The sequence below is a fragment of the Muscardinus avellanarius genome (assembly GCF_963383645.1).
Source record: "Muscardinus avellanarius genome assembly, chromosome: 16".
NCBI classification, from domain to species: domain Eukaryota; kingdom Metazoa; phylum Chordata; class Mammalia; order Rodentia; family Gliridae; genus Muscardinus; species Muscardinus avellanarius.
The window spans coordinates 47,988,247-48,012,383 of NC_137802.1; the positions used below are offsets into that span (position 1 = coordinate 47,988,247).

A 24,137-nucleotide genomic window follows, 5' to 3' on the forward strand; every position below is an offset into this window, starting at 1 on the left:
TAGAATGCCCCTAAGTTCCAATCCCAGTACTGAAAAAATAATAAATAAAACATGTATTACCTATCAAACACTGGTCTAATTTTAAGTCTGTGGACCTTTATATGAGGGTTCAGTATATGAGGAGGGGGCTACTAGGTTCCTGGGACGACACATACACAGCTCTCCAGGTATTCTTGGTGCTTCCTCCCCAAGTTCTCTGTCCTAAGGTGTTAGATTTATTTTTGTCTCCCTTCCCCTGCAGACGTAATCCCTGAGAACAAGTGGGTTAGAAACAGATTACCCTGATCCAAGGGCTTTGCTCTCTCCTTCCTAATATTATGTGGGAGGGTGGGGGGGGGAACTTGCAAAAAAGCCTGAAATTCCCTTTTAGGATTATTGCTTGATTTAGTCAGCTGGGGTGAAAGTAGAGCAAGAAGAGGCTTAATTCTAGGCATAGTTTGAGCGGCAGGATGCAGGGGCTTCTTTCCTGACTGAGCCAGGATGAGCAAGTATCTCTTCCTAAACACACCTTTGAATACGGAATCTAGGGCAGACAGAAAGAGGCAAAGGCAAAGGCTTTGTCCCCCGCAGCAGGGGTGAGTGGAAAGATGGATGAGAAAGAAGGGCAGCTAAGAGAAGAAAGTTGTAGAGCAAAAGAGGAAGAAATCATTTTGGGGTTTGACGACCACCTGCATTTTGGTGATCTTAGCTTCCTTCAACAGAGATGAGTATTGTTCATTAGGGCAAGAGACCTAATACACAGGGCTTCCTTTCCAGTTCATACCCCCGTTCGGAGCTTTCTTGCTTTAGGGACATTGCACTGGGTGGACTCTAGGGGCAGGGATGTTATCTGTGTCCAGCACAAAGAGCAGTTATATTTACTTAGATTCTGCTAGGCTCATATCCATGGCTATCATGGGGCTTGGAAGGAGTGAGTCAAAATATCTAAAGTGCTTAGAAAATTGCCAGGTACCTGGTAAGCAATTTCTAAAGCTGTTGTTAAATTTTTAATATTGTCTTAATATTTCTTCCCGAATGATTAATTAGAAATGCTTTTGTCAACCCATTTGCGTTAGCAGACACAGAGGACAATTCCTTTAATTTGACAGTAAGAAAGCAGTTTCTTCACAAGGTAAAAAGGGAAAACTAGGGCTCAGGTTTAAGGTTACACAGCATATTGAGGTCAGGTACAGACTCAAACTATTCATCTCCGCCCTGGGATCCAATGTACTTCAGGTAATAATGAAGATAAAGAAGAACATTTGTCTCAACTCTCGATTTAGGAGGGAAACGCCTTTTTTTTTTTTTCTTTCTCCGCACATAAATAAGGTACAGCAACGTGCCAAGCACAGAGGAATGCGGCAACCCTGAGCAGCCAGCAGCGCTCACGCGCAGGCGCATCTGCCTCGGGCTGGCGCGTGACAGCCGTGCGGTTCACCCTGCCCCAAACGCGGTCTCACTGCGCACGCGCGAACGTACTCCGCCCTCCCCCGCCCCCACCAGCACGTGCGCGTCCGCGCGGCTCACATTTCGTCAGAGGGCGCGCGCCCTGGAAAATTCCACTCCCGAGCTAGCTCCACCCTCTACGCCTTCTTTCCTCCTCTACGCTCGTCACGCTCTGCCTCCATCCCGGCAGCCTTTGCGTGAACAAAATGGCTGCCCCCATGTCTCGGGGGTTGTCTTCCTTATCCCGGGCTTTGGGATGGTGGTCTCGGCAGGTGGGTAGGGACAAGGCAGATAGGCCTCCAGCGAGTGAAGGAGAACAGAAAAGAGGGGGGATCACTCGTTGCGCATAGACCTTGGTGAGATTGGACCGTGCGAGTCAGGCTGGGGGGAAAGTTTGAGGTGAACGAGATCCCCCTATGTAGTTCAGTGGTTTACCGAGGAGAGCCTGTCGGGACTGTGAGGGCGAGAGAGTTCGCGGGAATTAAGTTTCTTAAGGTTTTTTTCGGTCTGTAGGAGTAGATGAACCCGCTTTTCTTCGATTCTTTTAAATAGTCCAGATTGAATAGTAACGGGAGGAGGGAGTTTTGCGCTGTTATTGTTCCTGCCTGAGCAAACCTGATGATCAGCTAGAGGAGGTCACTTGGCCTTTAAGGAGTTTATTGGAGCCTGGTTTGCTGAAACAGGAGGATCCCAAGCTCGAGATTAGGCTCAGCAATTTAGTGAGCCTCTCAGCAACCTAGCGAGACCTTGTTTCAAAACAAAAAGTAAAAAGGGCTTTGGGGTTATAGGTCGGAGGTAGAATACCTTTGGGTTAAATCTTCAGTATTACCACAAAAAGAAGGGGGAAAAAATGTAGTCTGAGTGAACGAGAACATGCCAAAAAGAGTTTTCTTTCCTTTTTTTTTTTTTTTTTGAGTGGTACTGGGGATTGAACCCAGGGACATTCTACCTCTGAGCTACATTCCAGCTCTATTTTATTTTTAATTTTTAAAATTTTAATTTTTAAATTAATTTTTATTTTGAAGTAGGGTCTCCCTAGGTTGCTGAGAGTCTTACTACTTGCTGAGGCTTTTCTCGAACCTGTGATCCTCCTGTCTCAGCCTCCCAAGTACTGGAATCACAAGTGTGCCACTATGCCTAGCTCCCCAGCCCTGTTTATTTATTTCTTTATTGTGGTACTAGGGATTGAACCAGGGGTATTCTACCTCTGAGCTACACCTCAGTCCTTTTTCCTTCTTTCTTTTTTTTTATTTTGAAACTGTCTCACTGAGTTGCAAAAGGCCTCTCCAAGTAGCCGAGGCCACCTGCAAACTGTGATCCTCCTGTCTCAGCCTCCCAAATGCTGGGATTACAAGCAGGAGCCACCACACCAGCTGTTTGTGTTTTGTTTTGTTTTTTTTTATTGCAGTATTAGGGATGGAACCCAAGGACATTCTACCTCCGAGCTACACCTCCAGTCCTATATTTTAGTCTTTTTGTTTTTTGAAATGGTCTCACTGAGTTGCAAAGGGCCTCACTAAGTATCAGAGGCTGTTGGTGAATGGTGATCCTCTGATCTCCACCTCCCAAATGCTGGGATTACAAACCGGCACCACCATGCCCAGCTAATTGTGGTTTAATAATAGCATTACCCTCATGTCAGTATTGGATTGATAATTAAAGTTCTTCATTGGACTGAAAGTTATTTGAAAGATGATGCCTTTAAACAATTCTAAATCCAGTAATACTATGGAAAGCCATTTAATTTTTTTTTTTGGGGGTGTGTATGACACTGGGAATTGAACTTGGGCATTCTATCTCCGTGCTACACCCCTAGTCATGTTTTTATTCTTTTTTTTTTTTCTTTTTTTATAGTACTAGGGGTGGAACCCAGAGGCTTTCTACCTCTGGGCTATACTCCCAGACCCATTTTATATTGTATTTGGAAACAGGGTCTCACTAAGTTGCTGAGAGCCTCACTAAGTAGCTGAGGCTGGCTTTGAACCTGCGTGATCCTCCTGTCTCAGCCTCCCAAGCGCAGGGATTACAAGTGTGCGCCACCACACCAGGCTTTTATTCTTTATTTTGAAACAAGGTCTCTCTAAGTTGCAGAGGCCCTCACTAAGCAACTGAAGCTGGCCATGAACTTGCGATCCTCTTGTCTTAGCCTCCCAGGATTACAAGTGTGTGCCACCAGGCCTGGCTGCCTTTAGTAAGTATTGAGTGATGTTAATTAAGGTTGCTCACTGGCATTTGGTTATAGAAGTCTAGGTGTTCAGGTAATAATTCATTTTTCCCTGTAATAACTGTTTTATGATTGTTCCTGTAACAATCTTTGGATATATCCTTTTAAGGTTTTTCTTAATGTTTGTTGAAGATAGTAGATTTTTTTCCCCAGGTTACTTGTATTCTAACCTTTCCCTCACTTTCCAGCCAGTCTTGGTGACCCAATGTACAGCTGTAGTTCCAGTAAGAACTAAAAAACGTTTCACACCACCTGTTTATGAACCCAAATACAAAACAGAAAAGGAGTTTCTAGAACATGCCCGGAAAGCAGGATTGGTTATTCCTCCGGAACACTTGGAACGTCCCATACATCTGGCGTGTACAGGTGAGGTTCAGTATTCTCCTACTCTCTAGTAGGGGAACTTGGAATGATTTCAGCTAAGACTGATAACATTAAATTAACTAAAGTCAATTCAGTCTCAAAATAATTTATTTTCTATATTTCATAAAGTCATCTTTGATCTTCTTTCTGTTTCTAGAAAGGGTGAAATTTCCCTGTTTGGTAGGAGTAAACACAAGCTATGAAAAAACACTTACGTGAGCCAGCCAGGTATGGTGGCGCACCATTGTAATCCCAGCATTTGAGAGGCTGAGACAGGTTCCATCCTCAGTACCAAAAAAAAAAAAAGCAACAACGCTTAAGTTATTCTGCTTTTTTTTTGTGAGTGTGGTACTGGGGATGGGACCCAGGGACATTTATACCTATGAGCTATATCCTCAGCTCTAATTTGTATTATTTCCCTTTTTTATTCTTTAATTAATTAATTAATTAATTTTTTTTTTTTTGACTGGGGGTGGAACACGGGCTTTTCTACCTCTGGGCTATATTCCCAGACCTATTTTATACTTTATTTGGAAACAGGTTCTCACTAAGTTGCTAAGAGCCTCAATAAGTTGCTAAGGCTGGCTTTGAACCCGTGTGATCCTCCTGTCTCAGCCTCCCAAGCGCTAGGATTATAAGTGTGCACCACCATGCCCGTCTTATTCTTTTTTTTTTTTTTTTTTGCCTGTCTGGATGGAACCCAGGGGCATTTGATCTCTGAGCTATATCCCCTGCCTATTTTTTTATTCTTTATTTTGAAGCCGGGTCTCACTGAGTTGCAGAGGGCCTCACTAAGTAGCTGAGGCTGTCTGTGAACTGCAATCCTCCCGTCTCAGCCTCCAAAATTCTGGGATTACAAGCGTGTTCCACCACACCTAGCTTGTTATTCTGTTCTTTTCCTAAGGTAACACGGTTCTCTCTACCTGTAAGTTTATTTAATTAGCTTACTTTATACTAGGATCCTTTCCAATTTTTTATAACCTGAAGGTGACTTTTCATCAATCTTACCATGCTTCCTTAGTTTTTTTCTTCTCTCATTACAGCTGGTATCTTTGATGCTTATGTTCCTCCTGAGGGTGATGCTCGAATGTCATCGCTTTCAAAGGAAGGACTAAAACAGAGAACTGACAGATTGAAGAAGAATGTGGCAACACAATTGTCGTAGGTATCTGAGAAAACCAGGGGTCAATATTCAAATAGAAATGTCTTGCCAGGCATGGTGGTGCACTCTTGTCATCCCCGTGCTTGGGAGGCTGAGACAGGAGGATCGCACAGGTTCAAAGCCAGCCTCGGCTACTTAGTGAGGCTCTCAGCAACTTAGTGAGACCCTGTTTCCAAATAAAATATAAAATAGGTCTGGGAGCGTAGCCTGGAGGTAGAAAGCCTCTGGGTTCCACCCCCAGTACCACCAAAAAATAAATAAATAAACCAAAAAGAAAAAGAAAACCAAAAACAAATAGAAATGTCTTATTGCTACTTTGTCCCAGAGAGGCCTTTTTGGGTTAATTGGGTTGAAGATAACTTTTTTTTTTAATAACTTGACAGTATTTTTCTCCTCTGTAATATAGTCTATGTGTGTGTGTTTGTTTTACGGGAATTATACATTATACCTACGGGCATTCTACCTTTGAGCCACCATCTATATTTTATTTTGAAATAGGGTCTTGCTAGGTTATGAGAGTTTTACTGCGTGCTGAGGCTATCCTCAGACCTCTGATCCTCCTCTCTCAGCCTCCCAAATACTGAGATTATATGAATTCCTACGATGCCTGACTAGAGCCTTTTTTTTTCTTTTTTTTTTGGTACTGGGGATCCTCCTCTCTCAGTCTCCCAAATACTGAGATTACATGAATGCCCACCAAGCCCAGGTTAGAGCCTGTATTTAACATAGAATAATGTGGCTGGGCATTGTGGTACACGCCCATAATCCCAGAACTTGGGAGGCTGAGACAGGAGGATTGCAGTTTTGAAGAGAGCCTCAGCAAGTAGTAAGACTCTCATCAACTTGGCGTGACTATGTTTCACAATTAAAAAAATAAAATAAGCTGGACGTGGTGGCACACGCTTGTAATCCCAGCATTTGGGAGGCTGAGACAGGAGGATTGAGGTTCACGGCCAACCTCAGCTACTTAGTGAGACGTTTTTCAACACAGTAAGATCCTGTTTCAAAATAAAGAATAAAAAATAGGGCAGAGGGTGTAGCTCAGAGGTCATATACCCCTGGGTTTCATCCCCAGACCCTCAAAAAAAAAAAAAAAAAAAAAAGCCAGGCATAGTGGCCCACACTTGTAATCCCAGCATTTGGGAGGCTGAGACAGGAGGATCGAGGTTCACGGCCTGCCTCAGCTACTTAGGCCCTTTGCAACACAGTGAGACCCTAGTTCAAAATAGAGAATAAAAAATAGGGCAGAGGGTGTAGCTCAGAGGTCAAATACCCCTGGGTTCCATCCCCAGACTCACAAAAAATAAGTAAATAATTAAAAAAAAAAAAAAAGCCGGGCATAGTGGCCCCCGTTTGTAATCCCAGCATTTGGGAGGCTGAGACAGAAGGATCGCGGTTCACGACCAGCCTCAGCTACTTATGCCCTGTTTCAAAATAAAGAATAAAAAATAGGCCTGGAGGTATAACTTGGAGGTAGAATGCCCCTGGGTTCCATCCCTTTTACCTTCAAAATAAATAAGTAAGTAAGTAAATAAATAAATAAATATTTAAAAATAGGGCTGGGGGTGTGGCTTGGAGGTAGAATACCCCTGAGTTTAATTTCTAGTTTCCCTTCCCCTCACACACAGAATAATGTTGGCATTCTGGTTATTAGCATCTCGGCCTTCAATGGTACTTTTTTTGTGTTGTGTGTGGTACCTCTAAGCTATACCCCCAGCCCTATTTTTATTCTTTATTTTGAAAGGGGCGTGGTGGTGCATGTTTGTAATCCCAGTATTTAGGAGGCTGAGACAGGAGGATTGCACAGATTTGAAGCCAGCCTCAGCAACTTAGTGAGACCCTGTTTCCAAATATGATATAAAAAAATTGGTCTGGGAGTGCAGCCCAGATGTAGAAAGCCCCTGGGTTCCATGTCCAGTACCACCCAAAAAGAAAAGAAAAGAAACATGGTCTCATTGAGTTGCAAAGAGTCTCACTAAGTAGCTGAGGCTGTTCGTGAACCGTGATCCTTTAGTCTCAGCCTCCCGAATGCTGGGATTGCAAGTGTGCACCACCACACTGAGCTTCAATGGTACTTTTAGGAAGTAGACATTGTAGTATATATAACCTTTTGTGATCATATGTTTAAAAATTTAACTAATAAGCCGGGTGTGGTGGCGCATGCTTGTAATCCCTGCACTTGGGAGGCGGAGACAGGAGGATCGGGCAGGTCCAAAGCCAGCCACGCTGACTTAGAGACCGTTTCCAAAAAAAAAAAAAAAAAAAAGTATAAAAAGTAGGTCTGGGAGTGTAACCCAAGGCAGAAGGGTTTCCAGGAACCCCAGTAACACACACACACACACACACACACACACACACACACACACACACACACACATATTTGCCGGGCGTGGTGGCGCACGCTTGTAATCCCCGTGCTTGGGAGGCTGAGACAAGAGGATCGCACGGGTTCAAAGCCACCCTCAGCTACTTAGTGAGGCTCTCAGCAACTTAGTGAGACCCTGTTTCCAAATAAAATATAAAAAAAGGTTTGGGAGTATAGCCCGGAGGTAGAAAGCCCCTGGGTTCTACCTCCAGTACCACCAAAAAATAAATAAATAAAAATTTAACTAATAAGAAAAGAGAGCCTATTTACACAAGAAGTACCCTAGAGTTAACACTTCAGAGAATAAGAAAAATCAGAATCAAGATGACAAATCTGTTGTAGGGAGTTAATTGGGCCTTACTTAAGGAGCAGGACCCTGAACCTTTTTCTTAGTTTCTCTTAGTTGAAAGGACAAAATCATTTAGATTTTGTCATTCTAGCTCTGTCTGTATGATCATGCATAGGTTTACGTGCACAGTATATTGAGTCTGTTAATTCTTTGCATAGCTATGGTTTATTTCTCAAAATATAGAATTTAGGCAGACATAGTGTTGCACACTTATAATCCCAGTACTGGGGAGACTAAGATTGGAGGATCACAGTTTCAAAGCCAGCCTTGGCAACTTAGCAAAGCCTTTATAACTTAGAGCCTGTTTCAAAATAAGAAATAAAATCTGGTTGGGGGTACAACTTGAAGGTAAAATGCCCCTGGGTTCTATTCCTCATACAAATAAATAAGTAAATAAATAATTTTTTTTTTTTTTTGCGGGTCTGAGGATGGAACCCAGGGGCATTTGACCTTCTAGCTACACCCCATGCCCTATTTTTTATTCTTTATTTTGAAACAGGGCCTCACTAGGTAGCTGAGGCTGTCCGCAAACCGCGATCCTCCAGTCTCAGCCTCCTGAATGCTGGGATGACAAGCGTGCGTCACCATACGCGGCTTATGTCACCTTTCCTGCTTGAAACTCTTGTGGTTCCTGTTTCCTGAAGAATAAAATCCAGTTTTCTTCAGTGATATTCAGGCTTTTATAATCCGGCCCAGACCACCTTCTCTGTCCTCATCATTTTTGCCCCTTATTTCATTTTTCTCATCCTAAACTTCAGCATTTCCAAATTTCCAACTAATTACTAATTCCTGTACAGTACTGTCGTATCTCTGTCTTTGCATATTCTTTTCATTACCTGCTAATGCCTTTTGCCCTCATCTCTACGTGGTGGTAACGTACTCTTCGAGTTGAGGCAGTGTCTGTTACTCGGCCTTCGCTAACTCTCTGGTGCTTCCTTTGCTGCGATTGTAAGAGCACACTTATACTGCTACGTCTAATACTTTGTGCCGCCATAATTTCCTCTCATGTATTTCTCTCCTGAACTGTGATCTTGGGTGGGAGGATCTGTGATGATGATGAACAGAACACACATGGTTTTTCTATGGAGTTGTCACCCTGGGGAGGAAGACAGTCATTAAATACTGATTGCATATAATTAAGCAATTATAGACATGCTGAAGTATGAGTGCTGTGGGAGCATAAGATGGAAAGATGACTTGGTCTGACAGATCAGGGAAGGCTTCCCTGAGGAAATGTCATTTAAAGCTGGGACCTAAAGAATTGTTTGGAGTTAGCTGGGTGGGGGGTGTAGTGAGGAATAGCATTCTAGGGAAACAGAAGAATACGAGCAAAGTTCTGGGGTGAGCGGACTATGAAATGGTATTGATCAAATGACTTTTTCTTATTTTGGTTCTGGGGGTTGAACCCAAGGGTATTCTACTTCCGAGCAGCCCTGTCTCCCTTTTTTTTTTTTTTTTTTTTTTTTGTTAAACAGGATCTCACCAAGTTGCAGAGGGCCTCACTAAGTTCTTGAGGCTGCCTGTGAACTGTGATCCTTTTGTCTCAGCCTCCCAAGTATACCACACTTGGATTCAATTTTTTTTTTTTTTTTCAGTACTGGGGATGAAACCCAGGGACATTCTACCTCCGAGCTACACCTCTAACCCTATTTTTTCTTCCATCCATCCATTCATCCATCCATCCATCTTTTTTGTAGTACTGGGGATGGAACCCAGGGGCATTCTACCTCCAAACTACATTTCCAGCCCTATTTTTTATTTTTTATTTTGAAACAGGGTCTGAGTTGCAAAGGACCTCACTAAATAGCTGAAGCTGTCCGCGAACCGAGATTCTCCTGTCTCAGCCTTCCAATTTTTTTTTATTCTTTTTCTCTTTTTTTGTAGTACTAGAGATTTAGGCCAGGGGCATTCTACCTCCAAGGTATATCCCCAGCTCTATTTTTTTATTATTTATTTTTAGTTGGAAAGTACTTCACTAAGTAACTGAGGCTGTCCACAAACCTGCGATTCTCTGTCTTAACCTCCCAAATGCTGGGATTACAAGCGTGCCGCATCACACCCAGCTTTTATTCTTTATTTTTTTATTTTTTATTATTATTTTTTTGGTGGTACTGGGGGGTGGAACCCAAGGGCTTTCTACCTCCAGGCTATACTCCCGGACCTATTTTATTTATATATATATATATATATATATATATATATATATATATATATTATATATATATATTTATATATTTTTTTTTGGGGGGGTGGTACTGGGGTTCCTGGAAGCCCTTCTAGCTCCAGGCTACACTCCCAGAACTATTTTTACATTTTTATTTGGAAACAGGGTCTCCTAAGCCAGCGTGTGTGGCTGGCTTCGAACCTGCGCTATCCTCCTGTCTCCGCCTCCCAAGTACAGGGATTACAAGCGTGCGCCACAACGCCCGGCTATTTTATACCTTTTTTTATTTGGAAACAGGGTCTCACTAAGTTGCTGAGAACCTCACTAAGTAACTGAGGCTGGCTTCAAACCTGTGCAATCCTCCTGTCTCAGCCTCCCAAATGTGGGGATTACAAGCATGTGCCACCATGTCTGGCTTTATTCTTTATTTTGAAACAGGGTCTCACTGAGTTGTAAAGGGTCTCAATAAATAGCTGAAGCTGTCCACGAACTGGGTTCCTCCTGTCTCAGCCTCCCAAATGCTGGGATTGTAAGCGTGCGCCACCGCTTCCGGCAAAAGTTAATTATTGAATGAGTAGACAGACACTAACAGATGTTAATATAAGCAATGAGTTATGGGAATTGTTAAGAGCATTCTTTAGAATAATTTTCATGCTTAATTTTATAGAGTCCGGAAGATTAAAGAATATGATGCGAATTTTAAGACCAAGGACTTCCCAGAAAAAGCTAAGGATATCTTCATTGAAGCTCACCTTTGTCTAAACAAGTAAGTGAACTTCCCATCTTTTACATGCTCATTCTCAGTAGCTGTTACTCTAGGCGTGGTTTTGTTTTTAACTTAGAGGCTTTATACCACTGAACTATATCCCCAGTTCTTTTTACTTATTTATTTTTATTTTGAGACAGGGTCTCACCATACTGCCCAGATGGGCCTTGAACTGTCTCAGCCTCCCAGGTACTGAGATTACAGATGTGCGCCATCATACCCAGCTGAGCCTGAATATCTGTTTTTTTCTCTATGATATCTGTTCCTATGTTGATGTTCTTATTTTGTTCATACACTATTTTCCTGTTTTCTTTAAGTCTTTGTTTTCTCTATATCATTAATGTATTTAGGGCAATTGGTTCAACATCTTTGATTAATAACTCTAATATCTGTCGGGTTTTTTTGTTTTTTTTGCAGTATTGGGGATTGAATCCAGTGCTGTGCATGCTGGGCTAGTGCACTGAGCTACATCCCAACTCCAGATGTCTGGGCTTCCCAGGGTGGTTGCTGTCACATTCGTTTCTTCCTGGCAGTGGGCCATAGCTTCTTGTTTCTTTCTTTTTTTGTGTGGGTGTGGGGATGGAATTCAACCTCTGAGCTACACCCCCTGCCCAGTTTTTTATTTTATTTTGAAACCGGGTCTCATGAGTTGCGGAGGGCCTCACTAAGTAGCTGAGGCTGTCTGCGAACCGCGATCCTCTGGTCTCAGCCTTCCGAATACTGGGATTACAAGCGTGCGCCACCGCGCCCGGCTAGCTTCCTGTTTCTTTGTAAGCTGTGTCATTTTTCGTTGAGAACTGGACATCCTGAGTATTAGTGTGTGGTAACTCTGGAGATGAGATTGTCCCATTCCTTGGGAATTGCTCATTTTCCTCATCAGGGCTGCCACTGTCCATTTGGGATTTTTCCATAGCACTTTAGCTAAATGTGTGTTCCTTGTTTGTAGTCACTGAAGTTTTTGTTTATCGTCTATGTGGCCAACCAGTGACCTGACAAAGACTTTACTTGTCTCATGAAATAAAAACAAAATAGGTATTTTCCTTTTTAATCTCTTGAGAGATACTGGTAGGAAAAGCTGGTAAAGCCAAACTAAGGACAGAAACCAGGTCACGTGTCTGTACTTGTCTCTCTGTGACCCACCAGGCTGACCAAAGTATGCAAGCAACCCCAGATTTTTGGAGAGCAGGAGCCCCACTGTCCTGGCACCAGCCATTCACTATAGGAATGCAGGCCACTAACACCACCTTCAGGGCAGGGCTGAGAGGAGGATGATAGGCAGTTTTTGCATATGATTTTTTTATTTTTTGGTATAGGGGATTGGACCCAGGAGACTTCTACTGTACCCTCGGCCTATTTTATTTTTTATTTTGAAACAAGGTCTTGCTAAGTTGCTGAGGCTGGCCTCAAACCTGCAATCCTCCTGTCTTAGCCTCCCAAGTACTGGTTTTACAGGCATGTGCCACTACGACCGTTTGGATATCATCAAGCAATTCTCTGGCTATCGTAAGTGTCCACTCAGGATAAACCTGATTGGTAAAATAGTTTATCAGGTTTTGTGTGTGTGTGTGTTGGGTCTACTCCCAGAGCTTCCTTATTTCATCTTTTTGCTCCATGTCAGTGTCTCAAAATCATCTCAAAATCTGAATTTTGTTAGATTCCAGGTATGTTCTGTAGTGTTCATTTACACAGTTGTAAACTTACCGTCAGTGGAGATTTTCTTCTGAGAGAATTGCAAACAACCTGTTACAGATATGCTGCCAGGGAGTTTTCTGGATTTTTGTTTTGTGGTGCTTGGGATGGAACCTAGAGCCTGCTTCACACATGCTAAGCAAGTGCTCTGCCACTGAGCTACAGCCTCAGCCTCCAGAGAGATTTTTTTTCTTTTTTTTTTTTTTTTTTTTGGTGTGGGAGATTGACCCAGGGGCATTCTACCTCAGAGCTACACCTATTTTTATTTTGAAACAGAGTCTCACTAAGTCACAGGAGCCTTACTAAGTTGCTAAGTCTGGCTGTATAACTGTGATCCTCCTGTCTCTGCCTCTCAAGTACTAGGATTACAAAAGTGAACCACCAGCACAGGTTCCAGACATTTTGTTTCCTTCTGCCAGGTGCTTCTTCCAAGGGTATCATTGACCAGGCATCAGTTTTTCTGTTAATTTCTTTCTTTTCTTTTCTTTTTTTTTTTTTTTGTTTTTTTTTTTGGTTTTTTTTTTGTTTTTTTTTGAGGTAGTGAGGATGGAACCCAGTGCCATTCTACCTCTGAGCTATACCCCCAGCCCTATTTTTTTATTCTTTATTTTGAAACGATCTCACTGAGTTGCAAAGGGCCTCACTAAGTAGCTGAGGCTGTCTGAAATCCTTCTGTCTCAGCCTCCTGAATGCTGGGGTTATAAGTGTTTGTTACCATGCCCGGCTCTGTTAATTTCTTAGTTCAGAATTTCTTCACTATACAGTTATAAATTCTATGTCCAAATCAGATTATGATATGGGCTTACAGCTTTCTTGAATTTTTTTTTTTTTTTTTTTTTTTGGTACTGGGGATGGAACCCAGGGACATTCTAACTCTGAACTACACCACTGGTCCTCTTTTTTAGTCTTTTATTTTCTTATTTATTTACTTTTGGGGGTCTGGGGAACCCAGGGGTATTTGACTTCTGGGCTACACCCCCTGCCCTATTTTTTATTCTTTATTTTGAAAAAGGGTCTCACTAAGTTGTAGAAGGCCTCACTATGCTGCCGAGGCTGTCCACAAACCGCGATCTTCCTGTCTCAGCCTCCCAAATGCTAGGATTATAAGGATGTGCCACCACACCTGGCCTAGTCTTTTTTTTTTTTTTTTTTTTTTTTTTTGTGGTACTGGGGTTCCTGGAAGCCTTTCTACCTCCGGGCTACGCTCCCAAACCTATTTTATATTTTTGAAACAGGGTCTCTTACACCAGCGTGGCTGGCTTCGAACCTGCGCGATCCTCCTGTCTCCGCCTCCCAAGTGCGGGGATTACAAGCGTGCGCCACCACGCCCGGCCCTGGCCTAGTCTTTTGATTTTTTTTTTTGGTGGGGGGTCCTGGGGATGGAACCCAGGGGCATTTGACCTCCGAGCTACACCCCCAGCCCTATTTTTATTCTGTATTTTGAAACAGGGTCTCACTTAAGTTGCGGAGGGCCTCACTAAGTAGCTGAGGCTGTCTGCGAACTGCGATCTTGTCTCAGCCTCCAGAATGCTGAGATTACAAGTGTGCACCACCATGCCCGACTTGTCTTTTGATTTTTGAAACAGGGTCTCACTGAGTTTCAAAGGGCCTCACTAAGTAGCAGAGGCTGTCTGTGAACCTGGATCCTCCTGTCTCAGCCTCCCAAATGCTGGGATTACAAGTGTGCGCCACTACACTGGGCTGGAAGACACTTTTGAGAGTCATAGCTTTATGTAGGGATATGAAGGCCTGTTTTCTGTTCTTCAGAGATCCAGACTTTAAGGAAAAATCAAGTTCTTAGCCATGAGATTTTTTTTCTGGGTCATCCTTTACACTTTCAGATTATATTCTTTATTCTTCCCCCTTTTTAAAATCATACTGGACATCCTGGGCATTGAATCCAGGGGGATTCTATATCCCAGCTACACCTACACCCCCAACCTTATTTTATTATTATTTTGAAACAAGGTCTTATAGTCAGGTGTGGTGGTATACACTTGTAATCCCAGCATTCGGTAGGCTGAGACTGAAGGATCACGATTCACGGACAGTCTCAGCTACTTAGTGAGGGCCTCCGCAACTCAATGTATAAAAAATAGGGCAGGGGTGTAGCTTGGAGGTCGAATTCTTCTGTGTTCCATCCCCAGACCTGCAAAAAAAAAAAAAAAACAAGGTCTTACTAAATTGTGGAGGCCTCATTCTTTCTGTTTTGGTTCCCTCTTCTTTTCTCGCATCTGGGGATTTACCTTTGTTTCTTGTAAACTAGGCTAACATGTTTAAAAATGTGTGTACAGGTGATCCCTGACTTAAATGGTTCACATTAGGATTTTTTGTCTTTATGATGGTGTGAAAGTAATGTGCTTTCAGTAGAAACCATACTCTGAATTTTTATCTTTTCCTGGGCTACAAATTTGTCATCCTCAAAATCTAAAGGGGAAATGGAAAACAACCCATACGGTACTGTCTGGCCAGGCTAGGAGGTTGGGTAGGTTAGGTGTATTTAAGTGTGTATTTGGCTTCTGGTATTTTCTTTTTTATGTGTGTGTGGTACTAGGGATGGAACCCAGGGACATTTTACCTCTGAGCTACACTCTCAGCCCTATTTTTTTATTCTTTATTTTGAAACATGTTCTCACTGAGTTTCAAAGGTCCTCACTAAGTAGCTGAGGCTGTCTGCGATCCTTTTGTCTCACCTCGGCTTCTGGTATTTTCAACTTATGATAGGTTCATTGGCTTCCAGTCCCAATTCAAGGAGCATGTGTATCTGTGTATGCATGTGCCTGTTACATTTTACCCAACATGTCTAGATGTTTCTAGTAAGAATAGTTCTATATTACCTCTGTCCATTATATTGCAGAAGCAAATGTCTTCCTTTTACTTTTCAGTGTAAGTTCTGTTCTAAAGCTAAGTGAACTCAAGCCAGGCATGGTAGTACATGCTTATAGTGCTGCTTGGGAGGGAGGGTAAGGCAGGAAAATCACAAACTTGAGGCCAGCCTATGTTACCGACTGGCTCAGTCCTGTGGGGGCAAGTCCACTCGCGACCGGGAGCCTCAGAAAGATGGGGCAAAAGGCAGGTGGAGTTCTGCAGAAACTTATCTGCAGCAATTCTGTTCCCTCTATGAATTCCCTAAGTTTTTTAGGTACGGCGCTTGGGAAAGAATTTGAGGTGGACAAAGGCTTCTTGAGCCAATGACAATTTATTACAGGAACCCAGAGAAGTTTATACCCTTAACCAGTGATTAATAATAGGAGAGAAAAAAAAGAAAGGGAAGGGGGGCAATCACAGCAAAACAATAGTGGATTACATATAAACAAAGTAAATGACTAGTCCAGCATTTAGGAGATAAGCTCCGGATCTTTCTTCCGATATTGCAGCAGGGCAGGTCCAAAGGTAAATTCCAAAGGCAATACAGGCACGCCCAAGGCCCAGGGCTTGGAGAATACGCCTTCTCATGGAATCTTCTTTTGCTTTCTTTTTTGAAGTTTCCATCTATATCCATATGACAAGCATGGGGAGCTGTGGCGGTCCAGGGAGATGCGATGGGAGTCTCTCAGATCTCATCCGCCTTGCCTTCTGAAGTCTGAAAGCTTACAAAAACTCACAACACAGCTTGGCAAATAAGACACCACAAATAACACTGTGAAGTTCTTGGATTTAGTTGTCAGATGTATTTCCTTAACTGCTGAACACTCTTTTTTAGACAAAAAGCCTATTAAAGGCCTATTGGTCTCTAATAATCCATTTCCTTATCACAAACCCTCTGCAACCTGCTTCTAACTTTCTAATTCCTTTCTTTCCCAGTCAGGACGTTCTTATGATAAGCTCTTCTTCATGAAAAAGTGCTTTCTTACTCTTACGGTATTTCCTTTCCTTCATACATATATATTTAGAATATCTGTCCTTTATTTTGTCATTTTCATTTCTAGCCATGCGGCATTCTCCCTGTTTCGGGGAACGCTCACACTGGGCGTGAAGGTCAACAATCTTTCTCCTTGGCTCTATTGTATTTTGGCAACTAAGTTGTTCATCAACTAAATTGCTTCGAAGTCACACACAAAATTTTATCTTCTCTGTCTCTAGGCAGGATCTCAAGGGTAAACAAAGTTTCCTTAAACTGAGCTATTGGTTACCGGAGTTAATAGCTTAACCTAGTGATAGGAGTGAGGATGGAGACCCTTTGTGATTGCTGCAGCTGGAATGCTTATCACAGCATCTGAGTTCTGGCCAGTTTTTTCCTTACTATTGAGCAAAGCCAAGGACCTTTAGACAAATTATTAGAAAATTTATATCCACGGACTCAATTTCTATTTATAGTCCTGATTTCACATCACTGGAGCAATTCGTGTAGAAAGTTAAAGGAAATATTAATAGTCATGAAGGGTAAAAGTGGGGGATATTTTGGCCAGAGACGATACCTCTTTCTCGGGGCTTTCTGCCAATTAACTATGTGGAGTGGGGGGTCTCAACACATAGATGCCGAGGCAGCAGGATGTCTTGGCAAGCCTAGGCAACATAGTGAGACCATGGCTCAAAATAAATAAAAAATTAAGTGAGCTCATAGAAAATGTGGTTTATTTTTACTGAAGACTGAGAATTTGTCAAAGGTGCCAGCCACAGTGGTTGTCATGGCAGTTGTCACCACAATTCAGTTTAGTCCTACAGTGAGAGAAATGGCCTCTGGATGAGAGGTTGGAGAGAAGCAGATGGACTTAAATTGCCTGTAAAATATGAAAGTATGGTAAAAATCACATACTAGTATCTGAAAGAAACTAGTCTTAGCTGGGCATTGTGCTTCATGCCTTTGATCCTAGTACTTGGGAGGGTAAAATAGGGTCTTGCTATTTTCAGAGGACCTTTTTTTTTTTCTGGTGATATTGGGGACCCAGGGGCTTTTCTGCTTCCGGGCTACACTCCCAGAACTATTTTATACTTTATTTGGAAATAGGGTTTCACTAAGTTCTTGAGAGCCTCACTAAATAGCTGAAGCTGGCTTCGAACCTGTGTGATCCTCCTGTCTTAGCCTCCCAAGCGCAGGGATTATAAGCGTGCGCCACCACGCCTGGCTTTAGAGGACCTTACCAAATAGCTAAGTCTGGCTGTGAACCTGCAATTCTCCTGTCTCAGCCTTCCAAGTTCTTTTTTTTTTTTTTTTTTTTTTTGTGGTACTTCAGTTCTTGGAAGCCTTTCTACTTCCAGGCTACACTCCCAGACCTATTTATATATATATATATATATATATATATTTTTTTTTTTTTTTTTTTTTTTTTTTTTAATTTGGAAACAGGGTCTCTTAAGCCAGCAAGACTGGCTTCGAACTTGCATGATCCTCTTGTCTCTGCCTCCCAAGCACGGGGATTACAAGCGTGCACCACCACGCCCAGCCCAAGTTCTTTTTTTTTAATTTTTTATTATGAAACAGGATTTCACCAAATTGCTGAGGCTGGCCTCAAACCTGTGACCCTCCTGTCTCAGCCTCCCAAGTACTATCCTTACTCTCAGCACTCTGATTACAGGTATGTGCCACCACACCCAATTTAAGACAAGCTTTTGATCGTTATACAGTGTTAGACTTTGTTCCCATACCAACTTAGAACAAAAATTAGTTGTGTGTACCAGTGAGGATCCTTGGCCATTTTAAGGATGTGAAGTAAATTCAGAGAAGCTTTTTCTGCTCCAGAGACTCAAACATAATTTTACTGTGCAATTAGATCTCAGTATTTTCTGGTAAATCATGTTATTGTTCATCTTCATATCCCTAGAACTCAGCATATTATCTGTCTTACAAATATTTGTGGAAATGAATTGTTTTCTACTTTCAGTGCCCTTTTCAGCTTTCACACGGTGTTTTGAAAGGACGCATTAGTAATGTGTCTCTTTCTCTCCTAGCTCAGACCATGACCGGCTTCATACCTTGGTAACTGAACACTGTTTTCCGGTAGGTTCTCATCCTCCTTAAGATGGCAAGATCCCTGAGGGCAGATGCTGGACATCACTTCTCAGTTTTCTTAAGGGGGATCAATTTTGAAAGTACAGGAAGTTTAAGGCACAAGCTCAAGTTCCTTTATTTTTACCTAAACATTAATGACTCGCCATAGACTCTGGTAAAGGCCATGGTGAATTCAAAAAGAGAAAGTTCCTCAGCAGGCAACACTGAAACCACAGGGACAGATCCCACTGTCAGGAGTGGGCTGGCTGGAGCCACACCTACCCGTGCATGGCTACACTGCAGTGAATTTAACAGGAGTTCATGAGGTTTATGTTACGCCATGACAGATCTTAGGTAATGGGGGCGGCCTGAGAATGGGGACTTTGTACGTGGTTCAGTCAGTGGTCCAAGAATAAGACTTTCATTTTCTACAAATTCAGCTTTTGTTTCTATTTTCAGTTTCAGTCAGTCTTCCCGAGATAAGCAGAGCTAATCTAGTCTTTTTTTTTTTTTTGGTGGTACTGGGTTTGGGACCCAGGGGCTTTTCTACCTCTGGGCTACACTCCATACCTATTTTATACTTTATTTGGGAACAGGGTCTCACTAAGTAGCTGAGGCTGGCTTTGAACCTGTGCGATCCTCCTGTCTCAGCCTCCCAAGTACTGGGATTACAGGTGTGCACCACCATGCCGGCTAATCTAGTCTTTTTGTTTTGTTTTGTTTTTGCGGGTCTAGGGATGGAACCCAGGGGCATTCGACCTCTGAGCTACACTCCCTGCCCTATTTTTTATTCTTTATTTTAATTTTTTTTTTTTTTTTGGTGGTGGTACTGGGGGTGGAACCCAGGGGCTTTTCTACCTCCGGGCTATACTCCCAGACCTACTTTCTATTTTATTTGGAAACAGGGTCTCACTAAGTTGCTGAGAGCCTCACTTAAGTAGCTGAGGCTGGCTTCAAACCTGTGCGATCCTCCTGTCTCAGCCTCCCAAGTGCTGGGATTACAAGCGTGCGCCACCACGCCCGGCTCTTATTCTTTATTTTGAAACCAGGTCTCACTGAGTTGCAGAAGGCCTCACTAAGTAGCTGAGGCTGTCCGCGAACCGTGATCCTCCGGGTCTCAGCCTCCCGAATGCTGGGATTACAAGCGCGCGCCACCACACCTGGCTTAATATAGTCTTAATGTTTAGTCCTAGTATTTCTATAAAATTCCCATTTTTCAGCCAGGCATGGTGGCGCACACTTGTAATCTCAGTACTTGGGAGGCTAAGACAGTAGGATTGCAGGTTCATGGCCAGCCTCAGCTACTTGGTAAAACTTGTATCAATCTAGTAAGACCCAGTATCAAACTAAAACTAAATTAGGCTAGTGGTTTAGCTCAGAGGTAGAATGCCTCTGGGTCCAGTCTCCAGTACCATAAAAAATAAAATTCCAACCTTTTACTTTTTTCTGAGGTACTGGAGATGGAACCCATGGACATTTTACCTTCAAGTCACACCCCCAGCCCTATTTTATTCTTTATTTTGAAACAAAGTCTCACTAAACAAAGGCCTCACTAAGTAGCTACCCTGTCTGTGAACCTGAATCCTCCTGTCTCAGCCTCCCTAAATACTGGGATGACAAGTATCGGCCACCATGGCCAGCTCTCCCTTTCACATTTGAAAGTGGGAGAGAAGCATACACGGTAGCAGGAGTGCATGCAGTGATTGGATTAGGAGAGCATGTGGTAGGAAGCACTGTGCCTTGGGTGCTGGCAAAGGTGTGGAGTATGGTTTGCCCAAGTGGATGGGCGGGTCGTGAGTTGTGATTTATTTATTTATTTAGCGGGTCTAGTGATGGAACCCAGGGCCATCTGACCTCCGAGCTACACCCCCTGCCCTATTTTTTATTCATTATTTTGAAACAGGGTCTCACTAAGTTGCGGAGGGCCTCACTAAGTAGCTGAAGCTGTCCGCGAACCGCGATCCTCGTCTCAGCCTCTGAAATGCTGGGATTACAAGCATGGGCCACCACGCCCGGCTGTGAGTTGTGATTTAGATAAATAGAAATTTGGGAGGTGGGCTTGAGCAGTAGCTTAATCAGAACTAGGAAGAGAGTAAGAACATGAGTCTGTGTGGGTGGAAACATGGCTTATTGGCTATGGTATTGTGGGACATGACATCTGTATGGTAGCACCAGTGTCCCTAGGGGTAGTAGAAAATCTCAGTTGAACTTGTTTTCCTCTGCCCTTAGGACATGGTCTGGGACCTCAAGTATAAGACTGTTCGCTGGAGCTTCGTGGAGTCCTTAGAGCCAGTGCAGTTGGTTCAGGTTCGCTGCTCAAGTCTGGTGAACCAAGGCAACATGTATGGCCAGGTTACCGTTCGAATGCACACGCGGCAGGTAGAGTCACCAGTTGGCTTTCCTCCAGGCTTCTCTTCACTTCACCCCAAGATGGGGTGCCTGTCTCTGGAGTACTCAGTTCAAGACTCTAGGGTGTGTATTGGTGTGTGGTGTGTGTGTGTGTGTGTGGTGTTGGAGATGGAACCCCAGGCCTCATCTCATGCGTGGTGGGCAGGTACTCTCCCATTGAGCTCCCCTACCAGCCCCATGACTGTGGGTTCTTAGGAACCTATAAGGAAAGGTTAACTAGCCTTGGTCCTCCTTTGTCTGTCATCGTGCCTTCCCTCTGCTAAATGTTAGCTTTTCTAAGGCGTGGCATCAGGATATTTGTTGAATTTGCCCTACCCTTCCCTATCATAGAACCTCTAAGAGTAGAGTCAGCAGTTAGTCCTAGATTCAGAATTTTGAGATAATTATTTGATTTTTGTTTATTTATTGATTTCCTTTGTACTGGGGATTAAACCCAGTGACATTCTACCTCTGAACTACACTCTCAGCCCTTTTTTATTTTTTTGTTTGGATACAGGGTCTCACTAGGTTGCTGAGAGCCTCACTACATTGCTGAGGCTGTCCTCAAACCTGCGATCCTTCTATCTTACCCTTCCAAGTACTGGGATTATAGGTATGTGTTACCATACCTGGCTGTTGAGATTTTGTGTGTGTGTGTGTGTGTGTGTGTGTGTGTGTGTGTGTGTGTGTGAGAGAGAGAGAGAGAGAGAGAGAGACAGACAGACAGACAGACAGACAGACAGACACTGTGCACCACTACTCCCAGCTAGTCTTTTTATTTATTTTTAATTTTTTTATTTTTTTGTGGTACTGGGGGTAGAACCCAGGGGCTTTCTACCTCCGGGTTATACTCCCAGATCTATTTTATATTTTATTTGGAAATAGGGTCTTACCAAGTTGCTGAGAGCCTCACTAAGTAGCTGAGGCTGGCTTAGAACCTGTGCGATCCTCCTGTCAGCCTCCCAAGCGCGGGGATTACAAGCGTGCGCCACCACACCCGGCTAGTCTTTTTATTTTTTGAAACAGGGTCTCACTGAGCTGCAAAGGGCCTCACTAAGTAGCTGAGACTGTCCAGAAACCATGATCCTCCAGTTTTTGCTCCTGAATGCTAGGATTACAAGCGTGCATCACCACGCCCGACCTAATTATTTTTTATTTTGAAACAGGGTCTCACTGAGTTGCAAAGTGCCTCACTAAGTAACTGAGGCTGATGCGATTATAAGTGTGCATCACCATCCCCGGTGAGATAAATTTATATTTATTTATTTATTTATTTATTTATTTATTTATTTATTTATTTGCAGTACTGGGGATAGAACCCAGGGGAATTCTACCTCTGAGCTACACCCCAGCTTTTTAATTTTGAAACAGGGTCTTTTTAATTTTGAAACAGGGTCTCACTGAGTTGCGAAGGGCCTTGCTAAGTAGCTGAGGCTGTCCACGAACAACGATCCTCTGGTCTCTGCTTCTCGAATGCTGGGATTACAAGTGTGCACCACCATGCCCAGCCCCTGCGAGATAAGTTTTTAATTGTTTTAAATTTTAGGTTTTTTGTTAAGATTATTTCCAAAAGAGCTGTGTGGCAAGAAATAAACACCAATTAAAACTAACAGGTCACATTTGCTTTCATCCTTATAGATTCTGGCTATCTATGATCGGTTTGGTCGGTTGATGTATGGACAGGAAGATGTGCCCAAGGATGTCCTAGAGTATGTTGTCTTTGAAAAACACCTGACGAACCCCTATGGCAGCTGGAGAATGCATGGAAAGATTGTTCCTCCATGGGCGCCTCCTAAGCAGCCCATTCTTAAGGTAAGGCATGGTTTAAGAGCCCTGAAGCAGCTGGGTATGGTGGCGCAACCTTGTAATTACAGTACTTGGGAGGCTGAAACAAGAGGATTCCAAGTTTGAGGCCAACCTGAACAATTTAGCAAGGCGCTCAGTAACTTAGACCCTGTTTCAAAATAAAAGAATAAGGCCAGGCGTGGTGGCACATGCTTGTAATCCCAGCATTCGGGAGACAGACAGGAGTATCATGGCTCGCGGACAGCTTCAGCTACTTAGTGAGGCCCTTCGAAACTCAATGAGACCCTGTTTCAAATATAAAAAGGACTAAAAAATAAGACTGGGAGTGTAGCTCGGAGGTAGAATGCCCCTGGGTTCCATCCCCAGTACCACAATAAATAAATAAATAAATAAAATAGGGCTGGGTATGGTTCAGAGGTAGAATGTCCCTGAGTACAACCCCCAGTACCACACACACACACACACACACACACACACACACACACACACACACACACACACACGGTGGTGCACACTTATAATCTCAGTACTTGGGAGACTGAGACAAGAGGATTGCAGGTTTGAGGACAGCCACAGCAAGTAGTGGGACTCTCATCAACCTAGCAAGACCCTGTTTCCAAATAAGAAATAAAATTGGACTAGGGGTGTAGGTCGAAAGTAGAATGCCTCTGGGCTCAATCCCCAGTATCACAGACACACACACAAAAAGACACCTGAGGCGGGGCTGGGGATAAAGCTCAGTGGTAGAGCATCTGTGGCATCCTAAACTGCTGCTCTTGGGCACCACCTAGTGGAGAGAGAGGATGATGCAACATCAGGGATGGGGAAGTCTTCCTCCCAGTGGGAAGAGGCAGGAATGAATTCCTTCTGGGTAAGTTATGGGTTTAGCTGATAAGTAACTTAACCTATTTTTCTTTCAGACTGTGATGATTCCTGGTCCCCAGCTGAAACCATGGGAGGACTATGAAGAGGCACAAGGAGAGGCCCATAAGTCTCAGCTATCCTGATGACAAAAATGACTCTTGGTGCTGGGTGCAGTGGTGCACCTGTAATCCCAGCTACTGGGAAGTCTGAGGCTTTAGGATTGCAAGTAGTGGGCCAGCCTCAGAAACTCAGCAAGACCCTCTCTCATGATAAAAACTTAACAGAGCCAAGGATGCAGCTCAATGGTAGAGCACCTCTGGGTTCAGTCCCCAGTACCAAAAAAAACCTGATTCCTGAGTCAAGCCTGTTATGACACCACTGAAGGCTGTGATGTCACCCAACTCCCTCAGGCTGCCCTGTTCTCTCCTGCCTGCCGGGGGTCTTTCAGCAGACTCAGTCTCACAGCATAGCTGGTGGCTGCGCCAAGCAGAAGGCTGATGTGCACAGCCACGGACCCTCTTCCTTTTAAAAATCACATTTCTAGCTGGGCGTGGTGGCGCACGCTTGTAATCCCCGCGCTTGGGAGGCTGAGACAGGAGGATCGCGCAGGTTCAAAGCCAGCCTCAGCTACTTAGTGAGGCTC

The 24,137-nt window shown here is 43.4% G+C and overlaps 1 protein-coding gene across 1 annotated transcript; it reads left to right on the plus strand.

The window, feature by feature from the left end:
- Window positions 1-1,622: 1,622 nt before the first annotated feature.
- MRPL45 (mitochondrial ribosomal protein L45) lies at window positions 1,623-23,637 on the plus strand (the record flags this gene model as incomplete). Its single annotated transcript, XM_080714048.1, has 8 exons — window positions 1,623-1,697; window positions 3,838-4,015; window positions 5,056-5,173; window positions 10,720-10,818; window positions 18,397-18,445; window positions 20,666-20,815; window positions 22,463-22,636; window positions 23,551-23,637. The coding sequence occupies exons 1-8, from the start codon at window positions 1,632-1,634 to the stop codon at window positions 23,635-23,637; spliced, it is 921 nt and encodes a 306-aa protein (XP_080570174.1). The 5' UTR covers window positions 1,623-1,631.
- Window positions 23,638-24,137: the final 500 nt, after the last annotated feature.